This window comes from Stegostoma tigrinum, chromosome 26 (assembly GCF_030684315.1).
Source record: "Stegostoma tigrinum isolate sSteTig4 chromosome 26, sSteTig4.hap1, whole genome shotgun sequence".
Classification (NCBI taxonomy): Eukaryota; Metazoa; Chordata; class Chondrichthyes; order Orectolobiformes; family Stegostomatidae; genus Stegostoma; species Stegostoma tigrinum.
Genome location: NC_081379.1, coordinates 11,061,213 through 11,086,136, shown reverse-complemented (window position 1 = coordinate 11,086,136; position 24,924 = coordinate 11,061,213). Strand labels below are relative to the sequence as shown.

The 24,924-nt window shown below is 44.6% G+C and overlaps 1 protein-coding gene across 6 annotated transcripts in view; it reads left to right on the top strand.

The window, feature by feature from the left end:
• Nucleotides 1-24,924, top strand: part of LOC125464294 (unconventional myosin-XVIIIb-like) — a 370,537-nt gene that overhangs the window by 122,002 nt on the left and 223,611 nt on the right. For all 6 annotated transcript variants that reach the window (XM_059654944.1, XM_059654945.1, XM_059654940.1 and 3 more), the window contains 2 exons: nucleotides 14,380-14,547; nucleotides 23,219-23,309. In XM_059654944.1, the coding sequence (XP_059510927.1) occupies nucleotides 14,380-14,547; nucleotides 23,219-23,309 (259 nt within the window). The remainder of the gene's footprint in view (nucleotides 1-14,379; nucleotides 14,548-23,218; nucleotides 23,310-24,924) is intronic.

Below are 24,924 nucleotides of genomic sequence, written 5' to 3'. Positions count from 1 at the left end.
GGGTCAGACCCCTTTCTCTAAATTAATTTGGTTTGATTTATTATTGCCACATGTACCAAGATATAGTGAAAAATTTTGTTTTGCGCCCTATCCAGGCAAATCATACCTTACAAAAGTGCATCAGGATAATAGAATCGAAAGCAGAATATAGTGTTTCAGAGATTGTAGGAACTGCAGATGCTGGAAAATCTGAGATAACAAGGTGTAGAGGATGAACACAGCAGGCCAAGCGCATCAGAGGAGCAGGAAGGCTGACGCTTCAGGCCTAGAGAAGGGTCTAGGCCTGAAACGTCAGCCTTCCTGCTCCTCTGATGCTGCTTGGCCTGCTGTGATCATCCAGCTCTACACCATATTATTTGCAGAATATTGTGTTACAGCTACAGAGAAGGTGCAGTGAAAGATCAACTCTAATATTTGAGAAGTCTGTTCATAAGTCTGATAACAGCGGGGAAGAAGCTTGAATCTGTCGGTACATGTTTTCAAACTTTTGTACCTTCTTCTTGATGGAAGAGGGTGGAACAGAGTATAATCGGGCTGGGAGGGGTCTTTGATCATGTTGGCTGCTTTCCCAAGGCAGCGGGAAGTTTAGACAGAGACAGGGAAAGGAGGCTGGTTTATACGATGGACTGGGCTGTGTTCACAACTCTCTGTAATTTCTTGGCCAGAGCAGTTGCCATATCAAGCTGTGAAACGTCTGGATAGGATGCTTTCTATGGTAAATCTATAAAAATCGTTAAGAGTCATTGTGGACATGCTGAATTTCCTCAGCCTCCTGAGGAAGTGGAGGTGCCGGTGTGCTTTCTTGGCCATAGCATCGATGTGGATGGACCAGGACAGATTGTTGGTGATACTTACTCCCAGGAACTTGAAGCTCTTGACCTTCTCCACCCCAGCACCGTTGATAGAGACAGGGCCGTGTCCTCCGCTCCATTTCCTGAAGTCAATGACCAGCTCCTTTGTTTTGCTGACATTGAGGGAGAGACTGTTGTCTTTACACTAAGCCACTAAGCTGTCTGCCTCTTTCTTGTATTCTGTATCATCATTGTTTGAGATCCAACCCATTTTGATGGCGTTATCAGCAAATTTGTAAATAGATTTAAAGCTGAATGTGGCCACACGGCTGTGAGTGTATAAGGAGAATAGTAAGGGGCTGTGTGCACACTGTTGCAGGGCACCAATATTGAGGATTACTGTGGAAGAAGTTTTGTCCCCTATCCTTACTGTTTGCGGGCTGTTGGTCAGGAAATCAAGGAAACAGTTGTGGGGTCATGGGGGGATGTTGGGGGTATGGTGTGGGAAGCAGGGTCTTAGGTCACAGAGTTTGGAGCTGAATACAGTTGGAATTATGGTGTTGAAGGCGAGTCCAAAGTCAATAAATACATAGGTGTCCTTTTTATTCAGATGTTCCAGGAATAATGCGGTGACCAGAACTGCACACAATACTCCAAGTGCGGCCGCACCAGAGTTTTGTACAGCTTCACCATAACCTCTTGGTTCTGGAACTCGATCCCTCTATTATTAAAAGCTAAAACACTGTATGCCTTCTTAACAGCCCTGTCAACCTGGGTGGCAACTTTCAACGATCTGTGCACATGGACACCGAGATCTCTCTGCTCATCTACACTACTAAGAATCTTACCATTAGCCCAGTACTTTGCCTTCTGGTTACTCCTACCAAAGTGCATCACCTCACACTTGTCTGCATTAAACTCCATTTGCCACCTCTCAGCCCAGCTCTGCAGCTTATCTATGTCTCTCTGCAACCTACAGCATCCTTCGCCACTATCCACAACTCCACCAACCTTAGTGTCGTCTGCAAATTTACTATCCCATCCTTCTACGCCCTCATCCAGGTCATTTATAAAAATGACAAACAGCAGTGGACCCAACACCGACCCTTGCGGTACACCACTAGTAACTGGTCTCCAGGATGAATATTTCCCATCAACTACCACCCTCTGTCTTCTTTCAGCAAGCCAATTTCCGATCCAAACTGCTATGTCTCCCACAATTCCATTCCTCCGCATTTTGTACAATAGCCTATTGTGGGGAACCTTATCGAACGCCTTGCTGAAATCCATATACACCACACCAACCGGTTTACTCTCATCTACCTGTGTGGTCACCTTCTCAAAGAACTCAACAGGGTTCGTGAGGCACGACCTTCCCTTCACAAAACCGTGCTGACTATCCCTAATCAATTTATTCTTTTCTAGATGATTATAAATCCTATCACTTGTAACCTTTTCCAACACTTTACCAACAACTGAGGTAAGGCTCAATGGTCTATAATTACCAGGGTTGTCTCTACTCCCCTTCTTGAACAGGGGAACCACATTTGCTATCCTCCAGTCATCTGGCACTATTCCTGTAGACAATAAAATGTGTTCTTCCAGCTCCACACTGTGTTATCTTATACTGGATCAAGGTTTGTGGGGAGTCTGGAATTGATAAGTGCCATTACTAACCTCTTGAAGCACTTCACAATCATGGATGTCATTAAGGCATGTTGCCTGATTTTTCTTTGGCACCGGGATTGTAGTGGTATTCCTGACATGTGTGGGAATGTCACATTGGACTAAGGACAGATTAAAGATGACTGCAAATACTCCCATTAGCTGGTCGGTGCAGGATCTGAGTGCAAGGCTGAGGGCTCCATCCAGGCTGGGTCCTTTCCATAAGTTCACCCTCAAGGCCCATCTGACATTTGTGTCATGACTGTGCGTATGGGAGCACCTAAGGCTGTTGGGACTGGTAACATCATTTCACTGACCTTCTGTTCAAATCAATTGTGGAATGCATTGAGCTCATCGAGAAAGGACACATTGTGTATCCACCCTCCCTGGTGAAGAGTAGTAAAGCATGTTATATAAATTGTGAATTATAAATATTAATGAAGCAAATTCCCAAGTAGAAGAGAAAGGAACATAAATTAATCGACTCTTCAGCCTCAAAAGACATTTTGTAATTAATATAATCAATAATTAATTCAAGACTACAATTGGGATTTCTTGATGTTAAAGCCCTTGTGGAAATACAGGGCGAGTGTTGAAAATTGGCCTTGAGAGCGCATATCAGCCATCACCTGACAGAATGCAAAGAAAGCTCAACGAGCCGAATGGACTACTCCCGCTTCTATTCCATATGTTCGCAGAGAAAGCAAATCCAGAACAACATTTTCAGACTGGGAACATGCTGTGGCAAACTATTGTGAAGGATAGGTTTAAAAGTCGATGGGCTTCCTTCAGAAAGGGACAAATCAGCAGGTGTACATTCCAAAAACATGAAACAACGAGCCAAAAGTTGTGACACAGGCAGGAAATAAATCCAATAACTATAATTAGAGAAAAAAATACGAATACACAAATGGGACTAAAAGCCAATACATTGTCTGGACTTGAGAGATAATGGGAACTGCAGATGCTGGAGAATCCAAGACAACAAAATGTGAGGCTGGATGAACACAGCAGGCCAAGCAGCATCTCAGGAGCACAAAAGCTGACGTTTCGGGCCCAGACCCTTCATCAGAGAGGGGGATGGGGTGAGGGTTCTGGAATAAATAGGGAGAGAGGGGGAGGCGGACCGAAGATGGAGAGAAAAGAAGTTAGGTGGAGAGAGTATAGGTGGGGAGGTAGGGAGGGGATAGGTCAGTCCAGGGAAGACGGACATGTCAAGGAGGTGGGATGAGGTTAGTAGGTAGATGGGGGTGCGGCTTGGGGTGGGAGGAAGGGATGGGTGAGAGGAAGAACAGGTTAGGGAGGCGGAGACAGGTTGGACTGGTTTTGGGATGCAATGGGTGGAGTGGAGGAGCTGGGCTGGTTGTGTGGTGCAGTAGGGGGAGGGGATGAACTGGGCTGGTTTAGGGATGCAGTTGGGGAAGGGGAGATTTTGAAACTGGTGAAGTCCACATTGATACCATTAGGCTGCAGGGTTCCCAGGCGGAATATGAGTTGCTGTTCCTGCAACTTTCGGGTGGCATCATTGTGGCACTGCAGGAGGCCCATGATGGACATGTCATCTAAAGAATAGGAGGGGGAGTGGAAATGGTTTGCGACTGGGAGGTGCAGTAGTTTGTTGCGAACTGAGCGGAGGTGTTCTGCAAAGCGGTCTCCAAGCCTCCGCTTGGTTTCCCCAATGTAGAGGAAGCCACACCGGGTACAGTGGATGCAGTATACCACATTGGCAGATGTGCAGGTGAACCTCTGCTTAATGTGGAATGTCATCTTGGGGCCTGGGATAGGGGTGAGGGGGGAGGTGTGGGGGCAAGTGTAGCATTTCCTGCGGTTGCAGGGGAAGGTGCCGGGTGTGGTGGGGTTGGAGGGCAGTGTGGAGCGAACAAGGGAGTCACGGAGAGAGTGGTCTCTCCGGAAAGCAGACAGGGGTGGGGATGGAAAAATGTCTTGGGTGGTGGGGTCGGATTGTAGATGGCGGAAGTGTTGGAGGATGATGCGTTGTATCCGGAGGTTGGTGGGGTGGTGTGTGAGAACGAGGGGGATCCTCTTAGGGCGGTTGTGGCGGGGGCGGGGTGTGAGAGACGTGTTGCGGAAAATACGGGAGACGCGGTCGAGGCCGTTCTCGATCACTGTGGGGGGAAAGTTGCGGTCCTTGAAGAATTTGGACATCTGGGATGTGCGGGAATGGAATGTCTTGTCGTGGGAGCAGATGCGGCGGAGGCGGAGGAATTGGGAATAGGGGATGGAATTTTTGCAGGAGGTTGGGTGGGAGGAGGTGTATTCTAGGTAGCTGTGGGAGTCGGTGGGCTTGAAATGGACATCAGTCACAAGCTGGTTGCCTGAGATGGAGACTGAGAGGTCCAGGAAGGTGAGGGATGTGCTGGAGATGGCCCAGGTGAACTGAAGGTTGGGGTGGAAGGTGTTGGTGAAGTGGATGAACTGTTCGAGCTCCTCTGGGGAGCAAGAGGTGGCGCCGATACAGTCATCAATGTACCGGAGGAAGAGGTGGGGTTTGGGGCCTGTGTAGGTGCGGAAGAGGGACTGTTCCACGTAACCTACAAAGAGGCAGGCATAGCTGGGGCCCATGCGGGTGCCCATGGCCACCCCCTTAGTCTGTAGGAAGTGGGAGGAGTCAAAAGAGAAGTTGTTGAGGGTGAGGACGAGTTCGGCTAGGCAGATGATGGTGTCGGTGGAGGGGTGTCTGGACTTGATAGGTTGCATCTTATGATGCTAAAGAAAGTTGGTGTGTCTTAATTAAAAAAATTCTAATCTATTCTTTCTGTTTTTAATATAGGCATGTGCCGTGGCGACACAAACACTTTTCATTGTTTTTTTTGTAAAAAGTACAAATGACAATAAATGGCTTTTCTAGTCTATTGTAGCAGAGATGATGGATGCACTAGTTGTAACCTACTAAGAATTCGTAAATTTCAGAACAGTCTCAGGCAATTGAAGAATTGAAACTGCTTGTAACAGGTTAAATAGGGAGGGTGACCAATTAAAAATTACACACATGTGTCTAGTCTGATTGCCGTGTTATAGGGAGGATGTTTTGAAGCTGGGAAGAGTTCAGAAGAGATTTACCAGGATGTTGCGAGGAGCAGAGGGTTTGAATTATAAGCAGAGGCTGGATGGGGTGGGACATTTTCACTGGAGCATGGGAGATTGAAGGGTGATCTTATAGAGGTTTATAAAATCATGAGGGCTAAGATAAGGTGAGTGGAAGGTGCCTTTTCCTTCGGGTGGGGGATTTCAAGGCTATGGGGCATATTTTTAAGGTGAGAGGGGAAGGATTTTAAAAAGGTGTGAGGGCAAGTTTTTTAAAGAGAAAGTGGCTCGTATGTGGAATGAGCTGCCAGCGGAAGTGGTGGATGTAGGCACAGTTACAATATTTAAAATAAATGAGTGAGAAATGTTTGGAGGGATATGGGCCAAATGCTGGTGGGTGGGATTAGTTTAGTTTGAGGTTGTGGTTGGCATGGACTGGTTGGACTGAAGGGTCTGTTTCTACGCTGTAGGACTCTATTGACTCTCTATATCAAAAAAATCTCTCAGCCAGTTAGCTTACCATGTGATATTAGGGAAATGTAAGTGTCTATTATAAATAGCAGAGCATTTAGAAATACAAGATATGATCAAGCAGAGTCAGCAGGGTTTCATGAAGGGGAAATCATGTCTAACAAATTTACAAGAATTTTTTGGGGAGATAACAAGCGGCATTGATAAAAGGGAACCAGGAGATGCAAAATATTTATATTTCTGAATGGTATTCAATACTTTTCATTCATAAAGGTACTTAAATGATAGAGCCAGTAGTGTTTGGGTCTGTTTATTAACATGGACAGACAATGGGCTAACTATTAGAAAACAGAGTAGGGATAAAGATGGCTTTTTCAGGATGACAACCTGTAACTAGTCGAGTGCCTCAGGGATCAGTGCTGTGGCTACAGATATGTATAAGATATATTAATGACTTGGATGGCAGAAGCGAATAAACTACAGCCAGGTTTGCAGATGACACAAAAATATGTAGGAAGGTAAGTAGAGAGGGTAGATTGACAGAAGGATATTGACAAATTAAGTGAGTGAACGAAAGCTGGCAGATGGAATATAATGTGGGAAAAAGTGAAATTATGCACTTCGGCATGACAGGTAGAAGAGATGAATATTATTTAAATGGAGAAAGACTGCAGAAAGCTGCAGCACAGAGAGATTTGGGGATCTATGCATGATTCACAAATGGCCCACACCCACTCAAGCAGGTAATAGGGCAGGCAAATAAACTGTTGGCCTTCATTTCGAAAGGAATGGAATGTAAAAATAGGGAGTAACTACTACTAATATATAAAATACTAATTAGACCTCAGCAGAAATATCGTGCACAGCTTTAGTCCTGTTATCTCATGGAACATATCCTGGCATTAGAGGCAGTTGAGAAGATGTTCACTAGGCTGGCCCTGGGCATGGAGAGATTGTCTTACGAAGAGAGATTGTGAAGGTTTGGCATGTTATACCTAAGTTTCTAAAGTGACCTGACAGAGTAGCTGTGGAGAGGTAGTTTCCCCTTTTGGGAGATTACAGGGTCAGATGGCTAGAACTTCAGAATGAGGGGTTGCTAGTTAGGACATAGGCCAGGGTGAATTTGTTCTCTCAGAAGGTAGTGAATCTGTGGGATTAATCACCACAGAGAAGCGTCAAGGTTGGAATGGTAAATTTATTCAAGGCTGAGAAAGGCAAACTTTTCATCAGGAAGGGAATGAAGGGTTATGGGGGTAGGGCAGGAAAGTGGAGTTGAATAGTGGTGCAGGCTTGATGGGCCGATAGCCCTACTTCTGCTCCTTATGATCTTACGGTGTTTATCAGGAAGACCAGATGAGGTAAGGTACCAAACAAACCCAAGCAAATATTTGGGACAGTAGCAAACTGGACTTTATGCTTGTGATGTGATAACGGGAACTACAGATGCTGGAGAATCCAAGATAACAAAGTGTGGAGCTGGATGAACACAGCAGGACAAGCAGCATCTCAGGAGCACAAAAGCTGACGTTTCGGGCCTAGGCCCTTCATCAGAGAAGGTCTGTTGAAGGGTCTAGGCCTGAAACGTCAGCTTTTGTGCTCCTAAGATGCTGCTTGGACTTTATGCTTGGTTCTTTGACAGGACATGGATGTTGCTGGCAATTGTTTCTCATCCCTAATTGTATTTGAAACGATTGAGTAATTCAGGGGTCTGAACTAAGGCTGCAGTGACATGAGTTCAAACTTCACCACAGCCACTGTGGAAAATTTAAATTTGATTAGTAAATAAACCAGGAATAAAATGCTCATTGCAAATGATCATGAAACAAACAGATTCTCAGGAAAATCCCTCTGGCTCACAGCTTCAGGGAAGAAAGCCCTCCAGTTTTAACGAGAGAGGCCTGTATGTGACAGCAATGTTGGCCCTTGTCTGCCCTCTAAAGCAGCTCAGCAAGACAGAAATGACTGTAGAAATGAGGTGCTCTGGTGATATTTACCCCTCACAAGTTCAAGAAAGCAGTTTGCATGGCCTTCACCAGGGCAATTAAGGATGGGCAACAAATGCTGTTCGTCTTAATGAATAAAGCTAGTATTAGGGAGGTGATGGCCCAGTGGTATTACTGCTGGATTGTAAATCAAGAGACCCAGGTAATGTTCTGGGAACTGGGTTCAAATCCCACCAAGGCAGTTGGTAGAATTTGAATCCAATAAAAATCTGGAATTAAGAGTGCAGCAATGATCGTGAACTAATTGTCAGGAAAAACCCATTTGGCCACAACGCCCTTTAGCGAAGGAAACTGCCATCCTGACCTGGTCTGGCCCACAGCAACATGGTTTACTCTTAACTGCCCTCTGCGCAATTAGGAATGGATAATAAATGTTATCCCAGCCAGCAACACCATCATTCTGTGAATGAATAAAATAAAGAAAAATAGATAGAGCAGTTTTGGTGTCCTGTAGCAGGTGATCAGATGGACTGGAGGCCTTTGTTAACTGAATTCACTTTGTGATATAAATATCCCACACGTTGGGAAGCAAGGCAGATCTAGTATCAAGCATTGTAAGTTTGAAATTGCCAATATTTGTTTATAGCACAGACAGCATCTCACTAACAATAGCAGACAGCTAGAGAAGGCCAGATAAATAGTTAACCATTCATATTGCCAATAACAGATACCCCTGCATCTTAGAAGTGAAACTGAGGTGATGTGTCTTAAGGAAAGATTACATCCACTTGACTGTACACATGGTTATTTTGTGTACTGATTATCTTATTCCATCCATGTTGATTGCGAGAGTGTTGAAGATGTACTTGGACAAGCTTTTCTACAATTCTCTGTAATCTGAACTTTTATATCATGCCCTGATGTGTTTATTTCCCCCTAACAATGTTTGTTTTTGCCATCGACACTCCTGTTTCGTTCTTTTTTCTCTCCAGCATGTTTCCCAAACACACTGGCATTCTTCCAGTTACCTTATACAAACATTGATTAAAACAGAGGCACGAGATTCTGATGGCCCTCGTGTAATCTCAGTTTGTCGGTCTCTTGACTAATGAAGGTTATTCCATTCCTGCTGTGTCTGTTCCGTTTGATCGGATTCACTGAGGTAGCATGAGGATCTATGAAACAGAAGAATGGAAACACTTCATATTTTCTGCCCAATTTAAAGTACTTTGATGCTTTCACTATTTCAGTGTATTGTAGTTAAAACATTCCCTGTCTGTGCTGCCAGCACTTTATAGCAGTTTTAACACCTAATCTGTGATTTTCTGGATGGACTGTTTTCTCCTACATCTCTATTTTTTGGAGAAAGAGGATAAAGTTTTTGAATTTTAAGAGATTTAACTATTCGTGACTAATGTTGGCATCTCGTATTGTTGGCCCTGAAATTGGCTCTTGAAATTTCTCCATCAATGTTATTTGCTGTTGTTTCATCGAAGGCCACAATTGTGTATCTAGTAGTTAGAAGCTGAAAGTCAATTGTCATCTCAAAGTAAGCTCAGGATTTGTGGGATAACACAGTGTGGAGCAGGATGAACACAGCAGGCCAGGTAGCATCAGAGGAGCAGGAAAGCTGATGTTCCAGGTCAGGACCCTTCTTTAGTAATGGAAGAGGGGAAGGGAGCTCTGAAATAAATAGACAGGAGGGGGCGGTGATTGATCAGTGAGGTGGGAGGAGCAGATAGGTGGGAGAGAAGATGGACAGGTCAAGGAGGCGTGGTGAGAGGGGGGCTGGTCTTGGGATGAGGTTGGGGGTGGGGAGATTTTGAAGCTAATAAAGAGACCATTGAGACCATTGGGCTGTAGGCTTCCAAGGCAGAGTATGAGGTGCTGCTCCTCCAGTTTCCGGGTGGCGTCGTTGTGACACTGGAAGAGGCCCAGGATGGACATGTCGCCCAGGGAGTCGGGGGGGCGGTAGTTGAAGTAGTTCGTGACTGGAAGGTGTTGTCGTTTGTCGTGAACTGAGCGCAGGTGCTCTACAAAGCTGACTCTGAGCCTCCACTTGGTCTCACTGTTGTACAGGAGTCCACATGGGGAGCAGTGGATACAGTAGACCACATTAGTTGATGTGCAGGTGAACATCTGTGTGATGTGGAAGGTTGTTTTGGGGTCTGGGATGGAGATGAGGGGGGAGGTGTAGGAACAGGTGTAGCACCTCCTGTGGTTGCAGGGAAAGGTGCCAGGGGAGGTGGGGTTAGTGGGGAGTGTGGAGTGGACGTAGGAGTCACGGAATGAGTGGTCCCTCTGGAAGGCAGATAGGGGTGGGGAGGGAAATATCTCTTTCTTAGTGGAGTCAGATTTCAAGTGGCAGACATGTTTAATGGGGGAGGGAAAAGGGGCTCTGAAATGAATAGACCCTTCTGAAGAAGGGTCCCGACCCAACACTTCAGCTTTCCCACTCCTCTGATGCTGCCTGACCTGCTGTGTTCATTTGGCTCTACACTGTGTTAACTCTGACTCCAGCATCTGCAGTTCTTACTGTCTCAGGATATGTGGGGCTGTTTCTGGGTGAATTCTCTCAACATTTCAGTAGCAGTAAGATTAAGTTTTAAGTGGACGAATCATAGAGCCATAGAATTCCTACTACGTGGAAGCTGACCATTTGGCCATCAGGCCCATGCCGACCCTCCGCAGATCATCCCACCTTGACCCACTCCATCCCTGTAACCCTGCATTTCCCAGAACTAATCCATTTAGCCTGCATATCCCTGGATGCTATTGGACAATTTCCCACGGTCAACCCTATTAACCTGCACATCCTTAGACTGTGGGAGGAAACCGGAGCACCCAACGGAAACCAAGCTTATACGGGGAGACCGTGCAAACTGCTCACAGTTGCCTGAGGGTGGAATTGAACCTGTGTCCATGGTGCTGTGAGGCAGCAGCGGCAATTACTGGCCTGAGTAAAGTAGCCATAATCCCATACGATTGCTCCCCTATTAAAGAGAGAGAGATGACTGGTGATGGTGTAATCTGAGGGTCGCCATGACTCAGGTGGGGGGAGGGGTTGGGAAGGCGGATTCTTCCTGGTAACCTCAGCTGGTGTGGGGATTGAGCCCCCCCCGTTAATGTGGCTCCACATTGTGGAGCAGCCTTCCAGCGAACTGAGGTAACCAATATATATCATGAGGTCTTGCAAAAGACTCTCATATGTCGCAGGTGTAATACAACTAGCTATTAAGTATGTTGTGGACCAGGCCAGAATCCCTCAAAATATTTTAAGAAATTAGCCTAGACCCTAACTTTTTCTTATTTTATAGGTAGATGTGAAGTGAGTGTTCCCGGTGTCATGTAACTTGTCAAACCACTCGACATTAAGCAAAACTCAATTTACTTAAACATTTACCGTTAAAACAAAAGTAAAAGGAAACAGAATTTAGGATAAAATCTATTGGAAAACTTAACCAAGTACCTGATGCTGAACCTATTATTAATTAATTGTTCCAATATAGTAACATCCCATAAACAAGCCCCCTTGGCAAAAAGGTAAATTCAAATACAGATACTTATAGGCAGGAGGGAAGAGATTTCAGAGAAAGTCAGTCAGGAAGTATTTACTGAAGCTTGCAACCCTTCTGGTACTCAAAACATCTTGTGACTGCTACAGCTGAAAAAAAAATCAGAAGGCTCGAGAATGGGCCAATCCCCTTCCATTATACAACTGTTTTAAAAAAAATTCAAAGGCATCCTCTGATTGTTGACTCAGGCAGTCTCTCATAGCCATTTCAGCGCCTCTGCCTTTACAACCTCTCTTCAAAAAAAAAGCCAGGACAAAATAACGTTTTTACACTGACAGCATTGTGACAAGTACTATGTAATAAATAAATGTCATGATACTTCAAACGGTTTTCACATGGAAGCAACGGTCCAGGAATAGAGGACCAATGAGTGACAAGATTCAAAACTCCACCATGTGGAGTGACAAGATTCAAAACTCCACTATGACCAATGATCAACACACTGTCTTGTATGAGCTGGTCCCTTAGTTTCTGGAGCTGTGTACACGATTTGCTGTCTCTTGTAATGAATTATCAGCCATTGCCACGGTGTCCTTGTATATAAATTTGACAGCACTTTACCATTGGAAATTCTGTGAGGTGGAAGAATATGAACTCTACATTGAACTGTTTTACTTGAATCAGCTTGGGTGCATTACTAGTTGGCAAGTTGGCAGTTGCTGAACGTCTTCAGCGTGGCATTTACAAACTTGGTCAGACTGTTACTTCTGGAACTCATTCAGTGACGGTCTTGTTCAATGAAATTAAACCGTTGTGTACCAACCCAAAGACAGAGCTCTGTGGATGGTGCTAGCTGCCTTTTTGTTCATTTGTAGCTAGATGCCTGCTTTATTGTCACAATGTACCAACACAGTTTATGATGGCCAGCATGGCTCTCTCCAGCCATTGTCAAAAGTCTCTAAATCAGAGAAATGAATCTTAGTGCTGTGGCTTCAAAGGTTTGTACTTTCTTCCCCATGGTTGCCCCATTACTGGAACCGGTTAACAGGAGGTAAGAAGGGCCAGCTCATGTGATAACTGCATTTTCAGCACTTCTTGTGGGCCTGGAGGAGTAGGAGTGTTATCGCCGGGCCCTACAAGCTTATGTCATTCTGCATTTCCTAATCGGCTGACCCTTCCCCTCCTGTCCTTCCCACCGTCCCCACTCTCCCCATGAGCTCTGATTCTCCCACCCTCCATTTACTCCACAGTGCTTACTACCTCTGCCCGAAGATCTCTGATTCGTTCCACTCCACCTTGAAAATTCAACAGTAAAATTCTGCCAACGTCAGGACGTAGATGTTTTCTAATGCAGAAGGCCAGTTGGTAAAAGAGAGGAGCTAAAGCCAATTTGAACTGTTATGATACAAGTGAATGGTACTACTGGTTAAGCCAACTCCCAGGCTGAAATCTGGCTGGATAGATCGTTGTTGTTTTGGTTTTAACGAGGTGGTCTTCCCCTGTAACACAAATACACAATGTTACAGAATTAGTTTTAATAATAAAACGGCAGTTCATTACACAAAAGAAATTAAGCTAAAATACAATAAACCAAACAATTTACATATAACATAAGAAAAGGTCCTAATGGTGTCAAGACTTTGAGTGTTCTTGGAGCTGTATCCATCTAAGCGAATATTGTACCATGTAGATGGTAGACAGGCTTTGGGGAGACAGCAGTTAAGTTACTTGCTGCAGAATTCCCAGCCTCTGGCCTACTCGTGTAACCACAGTATTTATATGGCAAGTCAAATTCAGTTTCTGTCCAGTGACAACCCTTAGGATGTTGATAAGTGGGGGATCCAGTGATGATCATGCAATTGAACATCAAGGGTGAATGTTTGGTTTGTCTCTTGTTGGAGATGGTCACTTGTGTGGGGTAAATGTTACTTATTACTTGCCAGCCCAAGTTTGGAAATGGTCAAGGTCTTGCTGCATTTGGACACAGACTGTTTCAGTACCATAGGAGCCCTGAGGTGTGCTGAATATTATGCTGTACATCTAGATATGGAGGGGAAGGTCATTGATGAAGCAGAAGGCAGGCTAGGTCTAGAACATTTTTGAGAAACTTTGCCATGTACAGCCTGGTGATTCTATCTGCCTACACAGTACTTTAAAGTGATATTGGACATGAAACATTTTTGGGAGCTCTGTGAGAGACGTGTTGAGGTGCACATTCTGTTCATTTTGCACTTGCTGGCAGCAGACTGGAAAGTTCAGGGGACATGGTTGTAAAATGATGACATGACATTTTGCAAATGGCTCTTGGCTCCCAGACTGGGTGTGGGCTCAGGCAGTAAATATTGTAAAAACCATCATTTAGGATGGAGGACAGACCTGTCAAGGAAACAACTCCATTTTATTTTTGCTCATTTCTGGTGGCATGGTGGCCCAGTGGTTAATGCTGCTGCCTCACAGTGTCAGGTACCTGAGTTCGATTCTAGTGTCAAGTGAGTGTCTGTGTGAAGTTTGCACATTCTCCCGTGGTCTCTGTGTGTTTCTTTTGGGTGCTCTGGTTTCCTCTCATAGTCCAAAGATGTGCAGGCTAGGTGGATTGGCCATGCTAAATTGCCCATAGTGCTCAGGGATGTGCAGGTCAGTTGGATTGGCCATGTGAAATGCAGGGTTGTGGGGCACGTGCTTCTGAGTGGGATGTACTTTGTAGCCAAATGGCCTCTATCTGCACTGTTGGGATTTTATTAGAAGCATTTCTCCTGCAGGCTAGAGAGCTTCCTGGCAGGTGTAGAGAAATAAAAGGGTGCAGTGTCTTTTTCATTTGAAAAGACAAGACAATTCAGTGGAGCACAATTATTTCTTTCGGATTTGAGGGTTGAATTTGCATTATGCTGATTGACCTTATTATGTGCTAATGATGAAAGACATCCATTCTCCTTTCTCATGTTCATTCAGTTGGCAGGAAGCAATTTATGAAGTTCGAGTGGGCACAGAATGCAGCCAGTGCGCTTGGATGTGAACTTGAAGAACTTTCAATGGCAGTCTTCAAACATCATCTCAAACTGATTATCCAGCAGGCCACAAACAAACTTAATACAGAGGTCACCACAGACAACACAACAGGTACAGCAATGAACAGCCTCCCATCTGAGTAATCTAACTTAGATAAGCCTCGTTTCTGTAAATTCCATCCTGTCTCTACTTTCTGAAAAATATAACGTAATTGAATGTTTGCCTTCTGACTGTCCACTGTCCATCACACACTCAGGACTGAGGACGTGGGCTGAAATCTGTGTGCATGTGGTGTGTGTGTGCTTGTGAGTGTGTGTGTGCTCTTGTGCTTGTGTGTGTGTGTGTGTGTGTGTGTGTGTGCGCTTGCGCATGTGTGTGTGTGTGTGTATGTGCGTGTGTGTGTGCATGTGTGTGTGCACATCTGTACAGGATGGCCTAGTCTTGGCTGAAAACCTGTCGTGAACGATGAAAATGCTAATGAGACCTTACCTGGGGCGTACCTTCCGGAGAGGAAATGGAAGAAAACATTAAGGGAGGGTTAGTGGGAGAAATAATCGTAACATAGTATTTTCCACAGGAACACAAAACGGGGCGAAATGAGAATAAAATGGGACTGGATTTGGGGAAATTAGAATAAAACGGGACTGGGTTTGGGAAAATGAGAGTAAGATGGGACTGGGCTTGGGGAAATGAGAATAGAATACCATGGACCTCTCAACCACAAACTCCTCCTGTCATGGTCAACAAGATCAGGACAGATTGAGGCTCGATTTCTGTTTTGAACATCCACACAGGGTATGACAGATTTAATTGCCAAGGAATGAATGTTGAGATGATAAGATGCTGGATATATTTCAGAAACTGTCAGTTAATGTTAATGGAGGATGATAAGTTTGGTCATCTGGATCAATGAGATCAAATGGATCCTTTCAGCCAAACCTGGTTACTGATTGCACCGACTATTATAACCTGAGATGATCTATTGAGAGGACGGGAATACAAAGGGGTAGGTGTTCTACATCAACTGTGCAAAGCCCTAATTAGACTACAACTAGTGTTACCATGGGGTGGTGATGGCCTAGTGGTATTATCACTGGACTGTTAATCTGGGGACCTGAGTTCGAACCCCACCATGGCAGATGGTGGAATTTGAATTCAGTTAATATGTGGAGTTAAATGATGACTGTGAATCCATTGTCGATTGTTGGGGAAAAAGCCATTTGGTTCACTAATGTCTTTTAGGGATGGAAACTGCCATCCTTGCCTGATCTGGTCCTACATGTGGCTCCAGGCCCACATCAATGTGGTTGACCTGCCCTCTGGGCAACTAGGGATGGGCAATTAAATGCTACCTAGCCAATGATGTCCTCATCCTGTGAAAGAATAAAGGGGCCAACCAACAGAAAGATGCAAAAACAGAAAGTGTGGGAGAAACTCAGCAGGTCTGGCAGCATCTGTGGAGAAAAAAACAGATTTAAAGTGTTTCATGTCCAGTGTGATGATGCTCATGTCTTATACTGGGCTCAAAACATTAGCCTTGTTTCTGTCTTCACAAATCCTGTCAGATCTGAGTTTCACCAGCACTCTCTGTGTTTATTTCAGATTTCATGCATCCACAATGTTTTTGTGCTCCTAAGATGCTGCTCGTCCTGCTGTGATCATCCAGCTCCAGACTTTGTAATCTCGAATTCTCCAGCATCTGCAGTTCCCATTATCACTGATCACAATTTTAACCTACTGCGAAGCCTCTTCCAGGATGCCTAACCTGAAGAAGTTACCCTCCTCCCTCCAGACCAATCTCAGGGTATCTCTCTCCCACTGCAACACCTCTCCACCTATCTTCTCCACTATCCATCTTCAGTCCGCCTCCCCCTCTCTCCCTATTTATTTCAGAATCGTCTCCCCATCTCCCTCTCTGATGAAGGGTCTAGGCCCGAAACCTCATCTTTTGTGCTCCTGAGATGCTGCTTGGCCTGCTGTATTCATCCAGCCGCACACTTTATTATCTTGGAATCTCCAGCATCTGCAGTTCCCATTATCTCTAACGGCTTTGAAGAGTTTAGCAAACTGGAATAAATATGTAGACTCAAGGGTTAAAAAAAGACAGATGACACAATCAAGGATGTGTTCCCTGGAATTTAGAAGGAAGAGTTTTTAATGAATAAGGTGAACAGATGGCATAGATGAGGAGAAATTATTTTTTCTCGTCGAGGAATCCAGGATTATTGGACATAGTCTAAAAATTAAAGCCAGATATTTCAGAGGTGGAACTAGGAAAACTTTCAAAGAATGATTGATATTTGAAACTCTTTTGCAAATGATAATTGATGCTGGATCAGTCATAAATTTAGATTAGAGATTGAACCTTTGTAGTCTATCAGTGGTGTTAAGGAATTGAGGGCAAAGGTGTGTACTTGGAATGATGTCCAATGTGAGTCAGATCTCAGTGGATAATGGTACGGGGTGAAAGGATAAATGCCAACACTCCGCCCACCAAAATATTTTATGCATAGTTCTGTCATTGGGACGTCCTCTCCATCCTGTTCTCACTTGTATAAGTCATTTCACAAATCTTATATCTTTTATCCCAGCATTTGGTTATTTGTCCTACTGTGCAGTTGATGTCAAATTTTGTTTAAGGACAGTTGGTGAAAGAGAGTTGAGATGTTCTCACCGCTTTTAAAGGCGTTATATAAATGTAACTTGGTGTTTATGGTGGGTGTGCCCAGAACCAGGGATCACAGTCTGAGGATTCGGGGTAGGTGATTAAGGATGGAGATGAGGAGACATTTCCTCATCCAAAGTGTGGTGAGCCTGTGGAATTCATTACAAAAGGAAGTAGTCAATGCCAAAACATTGAATGTATTCAAGAGGCAGCTAGATATAGCTCTTGGGGTGAATGAGATCAAAGGTTATGGGAGAAAGCAGGATTAGGCTATTAATTAGGAGGATCAGCCACAATCATGATGAATGATGGAGCAGTTTTGAAGGGCAGAATGGCCTCCTCCAGTTCCTATCTTCTATGTTTCAATGCTACCTTCTAATGACAGTAAGTGCATTGAATATAATGTAGTTATCTTATTATAGGTAGGACGAAATTCCTCTTAAAGTTGCTGAGATATTTATAGATCATTAGATCTGTACGTGGGGAAATATCTCGAAACTTGACATAAAATAAGGAAGCCTGGTAAAGAAAGGATTGTTGCACTATCCATTTGAGTGCCCCTTCATTTTAATGAGCCTCCAGAAAAAAAGGTGACAGTTTTGAGCTGGGTAGTGATTAACTTGCCGTGAATGTAGCCAGAAGGTTACAATGCCTCAGTAGCTGAACTTCCAAAAGAACAGAACCTGCTATGTTAATAAAGTGTGGAGCTGGATGAACACAGCAGGCCAAGCAGCATCTCAGGAGCACAAAAGCTGACGTTTCGGGCCTAGACCCTTCATCAGAGAGGGGGATGGGGTGAGGGTTCTGGAATAAATAGGGAGAGAGGGGGAGGCAGACCGAAGATGGAGAGAAAAGAACACAGGTGGAGAATAGAGTATAGGTAGGGAGGTAGGGAGGGGATAGGTCAGTCCAGGGAAGACGGACAGGTCAAGGAGATGGGAAATGGAGGTGTGGCTTGGGGTGGGAGGGAGGGATGGGTGAGAGGAAGAACAGGTTAGGGAGGCAGAGACAGGCTGGGCTGGTTTTGGGATGCAGTGGGTGGAAGGGAGGAGCTGGCCTGGTTGTGTGGTGCAGTGGGGGGAGGGGGCGAACTGGGCTGGTTTTGGGATGCAGTTGGGGAAGGGGAGATTTTGAAGCTGGTGAAGTCCACATTGATACCATTGGGCTGCAGGGTTCCCAAGCGGAATATGAGTTGCTGTTCCTGCAACCTTTGGGTGGCACCATTGTGGCACTGCAGGAGGCCCATGATGGACATGTCATCTAAAGAATGGGAGGGGGAGTGGAAATGGTTCGCGACTGGGAGGTGCAGTTGTTTATTGCGAACTGAGCGGAGGTGTTCTGCAAAGCGGTCCCCAAGCCTCCGCTTGGTTTCCCCAATGTAGAGGAAGCCACACCGGGTACAATGGATACAGTATACCACATTGGTAGATGTGCAGGTGAACCTCTGCTTAATGTGGAAAAAACAGCAGAGGTCCTTTGCAGGTCTGGGAGAGGGAGGCTCTGAGCTGGGGCAGTTTGGATTGCAGTCCCTGGAGGTGCCAGCGCATGGCTGCGAGTGTCTGTTTCAGGACTCGCAGGGAGAAATGCTTCTGAAGGTTCTGAATTTTCTGGGTGTAGAGGTGGTCACGGTTGGGGCCAAATTGGGAAGGCTTGAACGTAGACTGTAGTCCATTGGGGATGATCCGGTTCTGTAGGCAGGTGCTGAGGAAGGTGATGTGGCTGTGGTACCTGGTTCGCTTCAGGACATGGTCGAGCAGTTTCAAGGTTGAAGAGATTACAAGAGAGTTGCAGTGGGAGAGAGATTCCCTGAGGTTGGTCCGGAGGGAGGAGGGTAACAGGTTAGGCATCCCTGGAAGAGGCTTCGCAGTGAGTTTAAAATTATATCATGACAATGGGAACTCTCCCAGATCTGCAAAGGACCTCTGCTGTTTTGTCCACATTAAGCAGAGGTTCACCTGCACATCTGCCAATGTGGTATACTGTATCCATTGTACCCGGTGTGGCTTCCTCTACATTGGGGAAACCAAGCGGAGGCTTGGGGACCGCTTTGCAGAACACCTCCGCTCAGTTCGCAACAAACAACTGCACCTCCCAGTCACGAACCATTTCAACTCCCCCTCCCATTCTTTAGATGACATGTCCATCATGGGCCTCCTGCAGTGCCACAATGATGCCACCCGAAGGTTGCAGGAACAGCAACTCATATTCCGCTTGGGAACCCTGCAGCCCAATGGTATCAATGTGGACTTCACCAGCTTCAAAATCTCCCCTTCCCCCACTGCATCCCAAAACCAGCCCAGTTCGCCCCCTCCCCCCACTGCACCACACAGCCAGGCCAGCTCTTCCCCTCCACCCACTGCATCCCAAAACCAGCCCAGCCTGTCTCTGCCTCCCTAACCTGTTCTTCCTCTCACCCATCCCTTCCTCCCACCCCAAGCTGCACCTCCATTTCCCACCTCTTTGACCTGTCCGTCTTCCCTGGACTGACCTATCCCCTCCCTACCTCCCCACCTATACTCTACTCTCCATCTATCTTCTTTTCTCTCCATCTTCGGTCCTCCTCCCCCTCTCTCCCTATTTATTCCAGAACCCTCACCCCATTCCCCTCTCTGATGAAGGGTTTAGGCCCGAAACGTCAGCTTTTGTGCTCCTGAGATGCTGCTTGGCCTGCTGTGTTCATCCAGCTTCACACTTTATTATTTTGGATTCTCCAGCATCTGCAGTTCCCATTATCACAGAACCTGCTGTGTGTTGTATGCAAATGAGTGTGTTGCGCTACAATTAATGAGCACACCGATGAAATGTAATCTCCATAGATCAGAGAGTTCAAATTGAATTGTATTCTATCTCTTCTCCTGAGAGAGAAGTTCCTCTGTGCCACATGCCAGAGCTGCTAACATCGATTTTCACTGTGAGGGCTGCGGTAAATGGAATCGCAGTGAAATCGTTGCATTTATGTAATTCCTTCACACATCATCAAAAAGTGTCCCTGGTTTTAAGTGATAAATTATTTATGGAGATAAGACACTGCATTCAAGGTAAATGCTGACCGAGAATTACCCATCTTTGTAGTTAGTTCAAAGAAACGTGAGTTGTGTTACTGTCTCGTTCGTTCACAGTGTGGGTCCCTTCTTTCTGTTCAAAGTACAAAGGAGATTGATTTTAGAACTGTACAATCCTTTCCACCGGTTTAAACTGTGCTTGGGACAAACCCAGGCTTAGAATTGTTAGATTAATTTTCATCAGTAGTGGGGGTTTGTTGTCCTTAGAATTTTTTGCTGTTGGTTGAATTTTGTGTGTCCATAACAGCTGTTCCATTTTCTATATCATAACAGTAACTAAACCTCATTGGCTGTAAAGGGACGTGAGATGCCCCGTTGTTATGACGGGCACAATGTAAATGCACAAGTTTCCCTTCTTCTTTTTCCAGTCTATTCATGGAGAATACAATTCGGATAGCTGTCTATTTGATGGATACGGGCAGTTTTGGTACGTCATTTTCATGGGCTGCACTATAGCCTGAAATCTAAAGCCCTGCATCCAGTTTCCGAATGTGAGGGCTCCCATTTGAGACAGAGGTGTGGGATTGCTGCTCTCGGTGAGGGAGATTAGTGTTTGTAATTCTCACCCACCGGCAGCAGTGGAGGCTGCGACATTGAATGTGTTTGAGACTGAGCTAGGCAGAGTTTGGATTGAGAAGACAGTTGAAGGTTGTAGTCTAAAAAGGTAGGAAAGTGGGATTGATGCCAAAATCAGAGCAGTGACGATCTCGCTGATTGATGGAACAGGCTCAGTGGCTGGATGGCCTACTCTCGCTGCTATTTCTTGCATTCTCTTTTTCTCATTAAGGACCATGGATGGCTTCTCATGCAGATGTAGTTTCTTAGCAGCACCATCCCACCACTGGGAGAGGTGGGAGTTGCTGAGGAAGGTGTGAGCACTGCTTAAAAAAAAATGAAGAAAGAATGTAACAAATCAGAGCAGGAGTAGCCCATTCGGCCCCTTCCCTGATATTCTATAAAATAATGGCTGATCTGCCACAGGCCTGAACTCCTCTTTTGTGTCAACTCCTCATAGCCCTCAACTTTTCAATGACCCAATACTCTATCTACCTCTTCCTCCAGTGATCTAGCCTCCCCAACTCTCTAGGATAGAAAATTTCAGACACTCACGACATTCTGTGTGAAGAAATTCCTTTACAGCTCAGTTTTAAATGAGTGTCCCCTTATTCACCAACTACATCCCCTAGCGTGAGAGTCCCCCCATGAGTGGAAACATCATCTCCACCAGAGTCTGTCAAAGCCCCTCAGTATCTTGTATGTTTATGAAGGCACATTCAGAGAATTAAAAAGGATTAAATAGCTCAGAGAGGGCCTGGATTGTGGGGCAAGGTGGCGGATGCTGTGGAATGGAGGGAAATAATTTCCAGAAGTCATGGGAAAGGCCTTTCCTTTCTGCAGCCCTGTCATTGGTACATGGAGATTCCAATGGGCACAGGCCTGCCCCCATTGTTGAGCTAGCAAACATTCATGCCTACCAGGGATTGGATGTGAGGGATGGGGCAGGGGCATGGCAAATAGAGGGTGCTGTGCTAGTGAGCCCAAAAGGTCATTCCTAGCCGTTACAGATAAGCATTTGGGAATTTCTGCCAGAGCATGGCTGAGGTTAGGAACTCAACATTGGGGAACCAGGGAGATAGTCTGCATCACAGACCCTGGCAAAAGCATGGTCCTCAATGCGTCTGTGTCAAGCAGAGCTCCAGTGTTTGCCATCCGTCCCTTTTTATCAACTTAGTGAAGACATTCTGACAAGTTAGCTCTTTCACATTATGAAAGGTTTTGCTTGAGTGGGTACAGAGAGTATGGCTCCTATTCTAGGAAACAGCATCATTAGAGGCTGTTGGAGCCACTGAGAAATCCAATAGGGAATCCAGAAGGAAAGTCATCATCCAAAGAGTTGCGGGAACTACCTCGGGGCATGATTGAAACAAACAGAACATGTGCATTTTGGCAATCTAGGCAACTATATGAGAGTTGTGGGAAGGCAATGTATGATGATAGGTTTAGATGAGAAAAGATGTGAAGCACAAACCACAGAATGGACTGGTTGGGCCAAATGGCCTGTTTCTGTGTCATCCTATAAATGCAATTCCGTGGTCTTACTGTCTGAATGTATTCAGATATCCAAAACACATCATTCCCCTCAACTTATGACTGCCTGTCCTGGCAGGAAGAGTACACAATGGCATTTATTGTCATTAACAGTGAAATACCAAAAACTAGTTCCTTGAAATTTGTGTCAACTGGTTGGATCAATGAAGAACAAATGAGGGATATTTTAAAAACGAAATGAAGATTTTTTTCTCTTCATTTCAAAGGGTAGTGAACTTTTGGAACTATCTGCTCAGAAGGCCGAGCAGGTCAAGTCACTGAATATATTACAGAAAGAGATAGATTAACTTTTAGATTTGAAAGGCATCAAGGGGTACAGGGAGAAAGCAAGACTATAACATTGAGATAGAGGATCAGCTATGATCATATTTATTGGTGGAGCAGGCTCGAAAAAACAAATGACGTCATCATGCTCCTATTTTCTACAGTTTGTCAAACTGAGTGACCAGGAAATTGTAGAGCTGTTTGTCCAACATCATACTGTAGGGAAATTATTGGGCTGGATCATTAGGGACAGGAGTCCTCTGTCAGGATCAACACCTTCAATTATTAAAACAGTTTTCAGAAGACCCTACGCTGGGTTTGTCCTTTTCTAAACTGCACGACTGATGGTAAGAAGCTGTTATTGGTCAGAAACCTGTCGCAAAGATGGTCAACTTGATTGGTTCAGTACGGGAGGTCATAAGTCACCTCCCCCAAAATAGAAGATGCTCTGCTATCAATCCATGCATCGCTGATGTCATCTCTGTCATAAATGGTCTTGTCTTTCCACAAGTCCACGATATAATTTGGATTCACAAAGGGAGAGAAACATATTGAACCTTTTTCCATGTTGGCTGGGCAGTGAGTCTCCTGGGCTCTTCCATCTATGATTTGATCTTGAGTTGTGTCCATGTTGTTGATGACTATGTGAAATATCTAGAGTGTGTTCATCTCTTTCCTTCAGGTCCTCGTTTGACGGGATTGGAATGTGTGGAAGGAATGGCTGCTGGATTATACGAGGAACTGTTTACCATTATTGTCATGCTCATCAACAGGTAAACAGCTGGATACTCATAATCAGAGCAAGGACTTCTTTTCTCTTTCACAAGAATTAGGCTTCACTGGGAAGGCCTGAACTCGCTGTAAATGCCTTACGGGTTTGAATAGGGCCATCTCAGGAGGCAGTGACATGCAGAAACCACCTGACATGTAGTGACTTGCATGTAGGCCAGACTGGGTAAAGATACTGGATTTCCTTCACTGAAGGAGTGAAGCAAATGGGCTTTTAAACAACTAATGAGAGTCTTGTGTTTACTATTTTTGAGACTAACCTTACGATCCGGCTTTGTAGGTGAATTGAATTTAAATTTGAACCCGTGTCTACAGAGCATTCTGAGAAAAATGTTCTGAGGAAGGGTCACCGGACCTGAAACGTTAACTCTGCTTTCTCCTCCACAGATGCTGCCAGACCTGCTGAGCTTTTCCAGCAATGCTGTTTTTGTATCTACAGAGCATTGATCTGGCTCTCTAGATTACTTATCCTGTGACACTACCGCTAAACTGCTGTCACCCTATAGAACTGGCAAAATAATGATAATTTGCAGGCTTTGTGAATATGATCTAGCACTGTATTAATTTAATTAGTGACAGCTAACGGTACACTTACATCAAAATTCCTTTACTATCAATGAAATGTGTTCACCTCAGAAGGAGTGTCATTTAAATTCAACAGCGTGCTACTGTAACACTTAATGTCAGAAACCTATGGGACAAAATCTGCAGTGGGACCTATGTATTGTGAATTTATACAACTCATCTTAACTCTTTTAGATTTTGGGTGTTTCAATGTAAAAATAAGCAGCAGCATAGCTTCAGTTTAAAAATAAATTAGATATTAACTGTTACACAATTTCACTGAAAGTTATTAATCTAAATGATAAAGTTATCACAAAAAATAAAGATACAAAGGTTAAAAGTAGATATGGATAAAGATATTTATAAAGGTGACAGCAATTAGTTCCTTACCTGCTAGAAGGTTTATCTTTCTGAGGTGAAGAAGATTGAAGTCAAATTCAGCAGTTGTGATGACTTATGTTGTTGAAGAGTTGTACGTTGCTAGTACAGATAGACTCAGTAGTAAGAGTAGATTTTGGAAGAGAGTGTTTTTTGTTCCTCACTAGTTCTGTGGTTAAGGTACTTGCAGATTGCCTGTCAGAACTGTCGTTGATCTCTGAAAGCATTTTTACTTGAGTTTTCTTTGGCTAAGAGTTCCTTGTCTTTGAGGATGTTGTCTCTCAGAGTCCTTCCTGAGAGTTCTGTCATAAAAGTGGTGTCTTGCAGAGTCTTATAGAAATCGAGCATAAAATGGCTGTTACTTTAACTTTTGATGAATGATTGCGACAAGAACAAAGTCAATAATGCTGTAATTTCCTCCAGAAGCCTTCCCAACCTGTTCTTTTTCTCAGAAGCTTTTTTGAATTGTCACAACTTTAAAAGAGGGCATTATTTTAGTTTAACGGTTAGTTGAATTCTAATTGACTCACACTGTGGTTGATGTTGAGATAACACACCAGCCTGTTTGCTTTTTGGTGAAAGTGAATCACTGTGGATGGTCATGTGACTCCTGGGAGACATCTTTTCACACATTGTGCTTATTTTATAAGGCCTTCT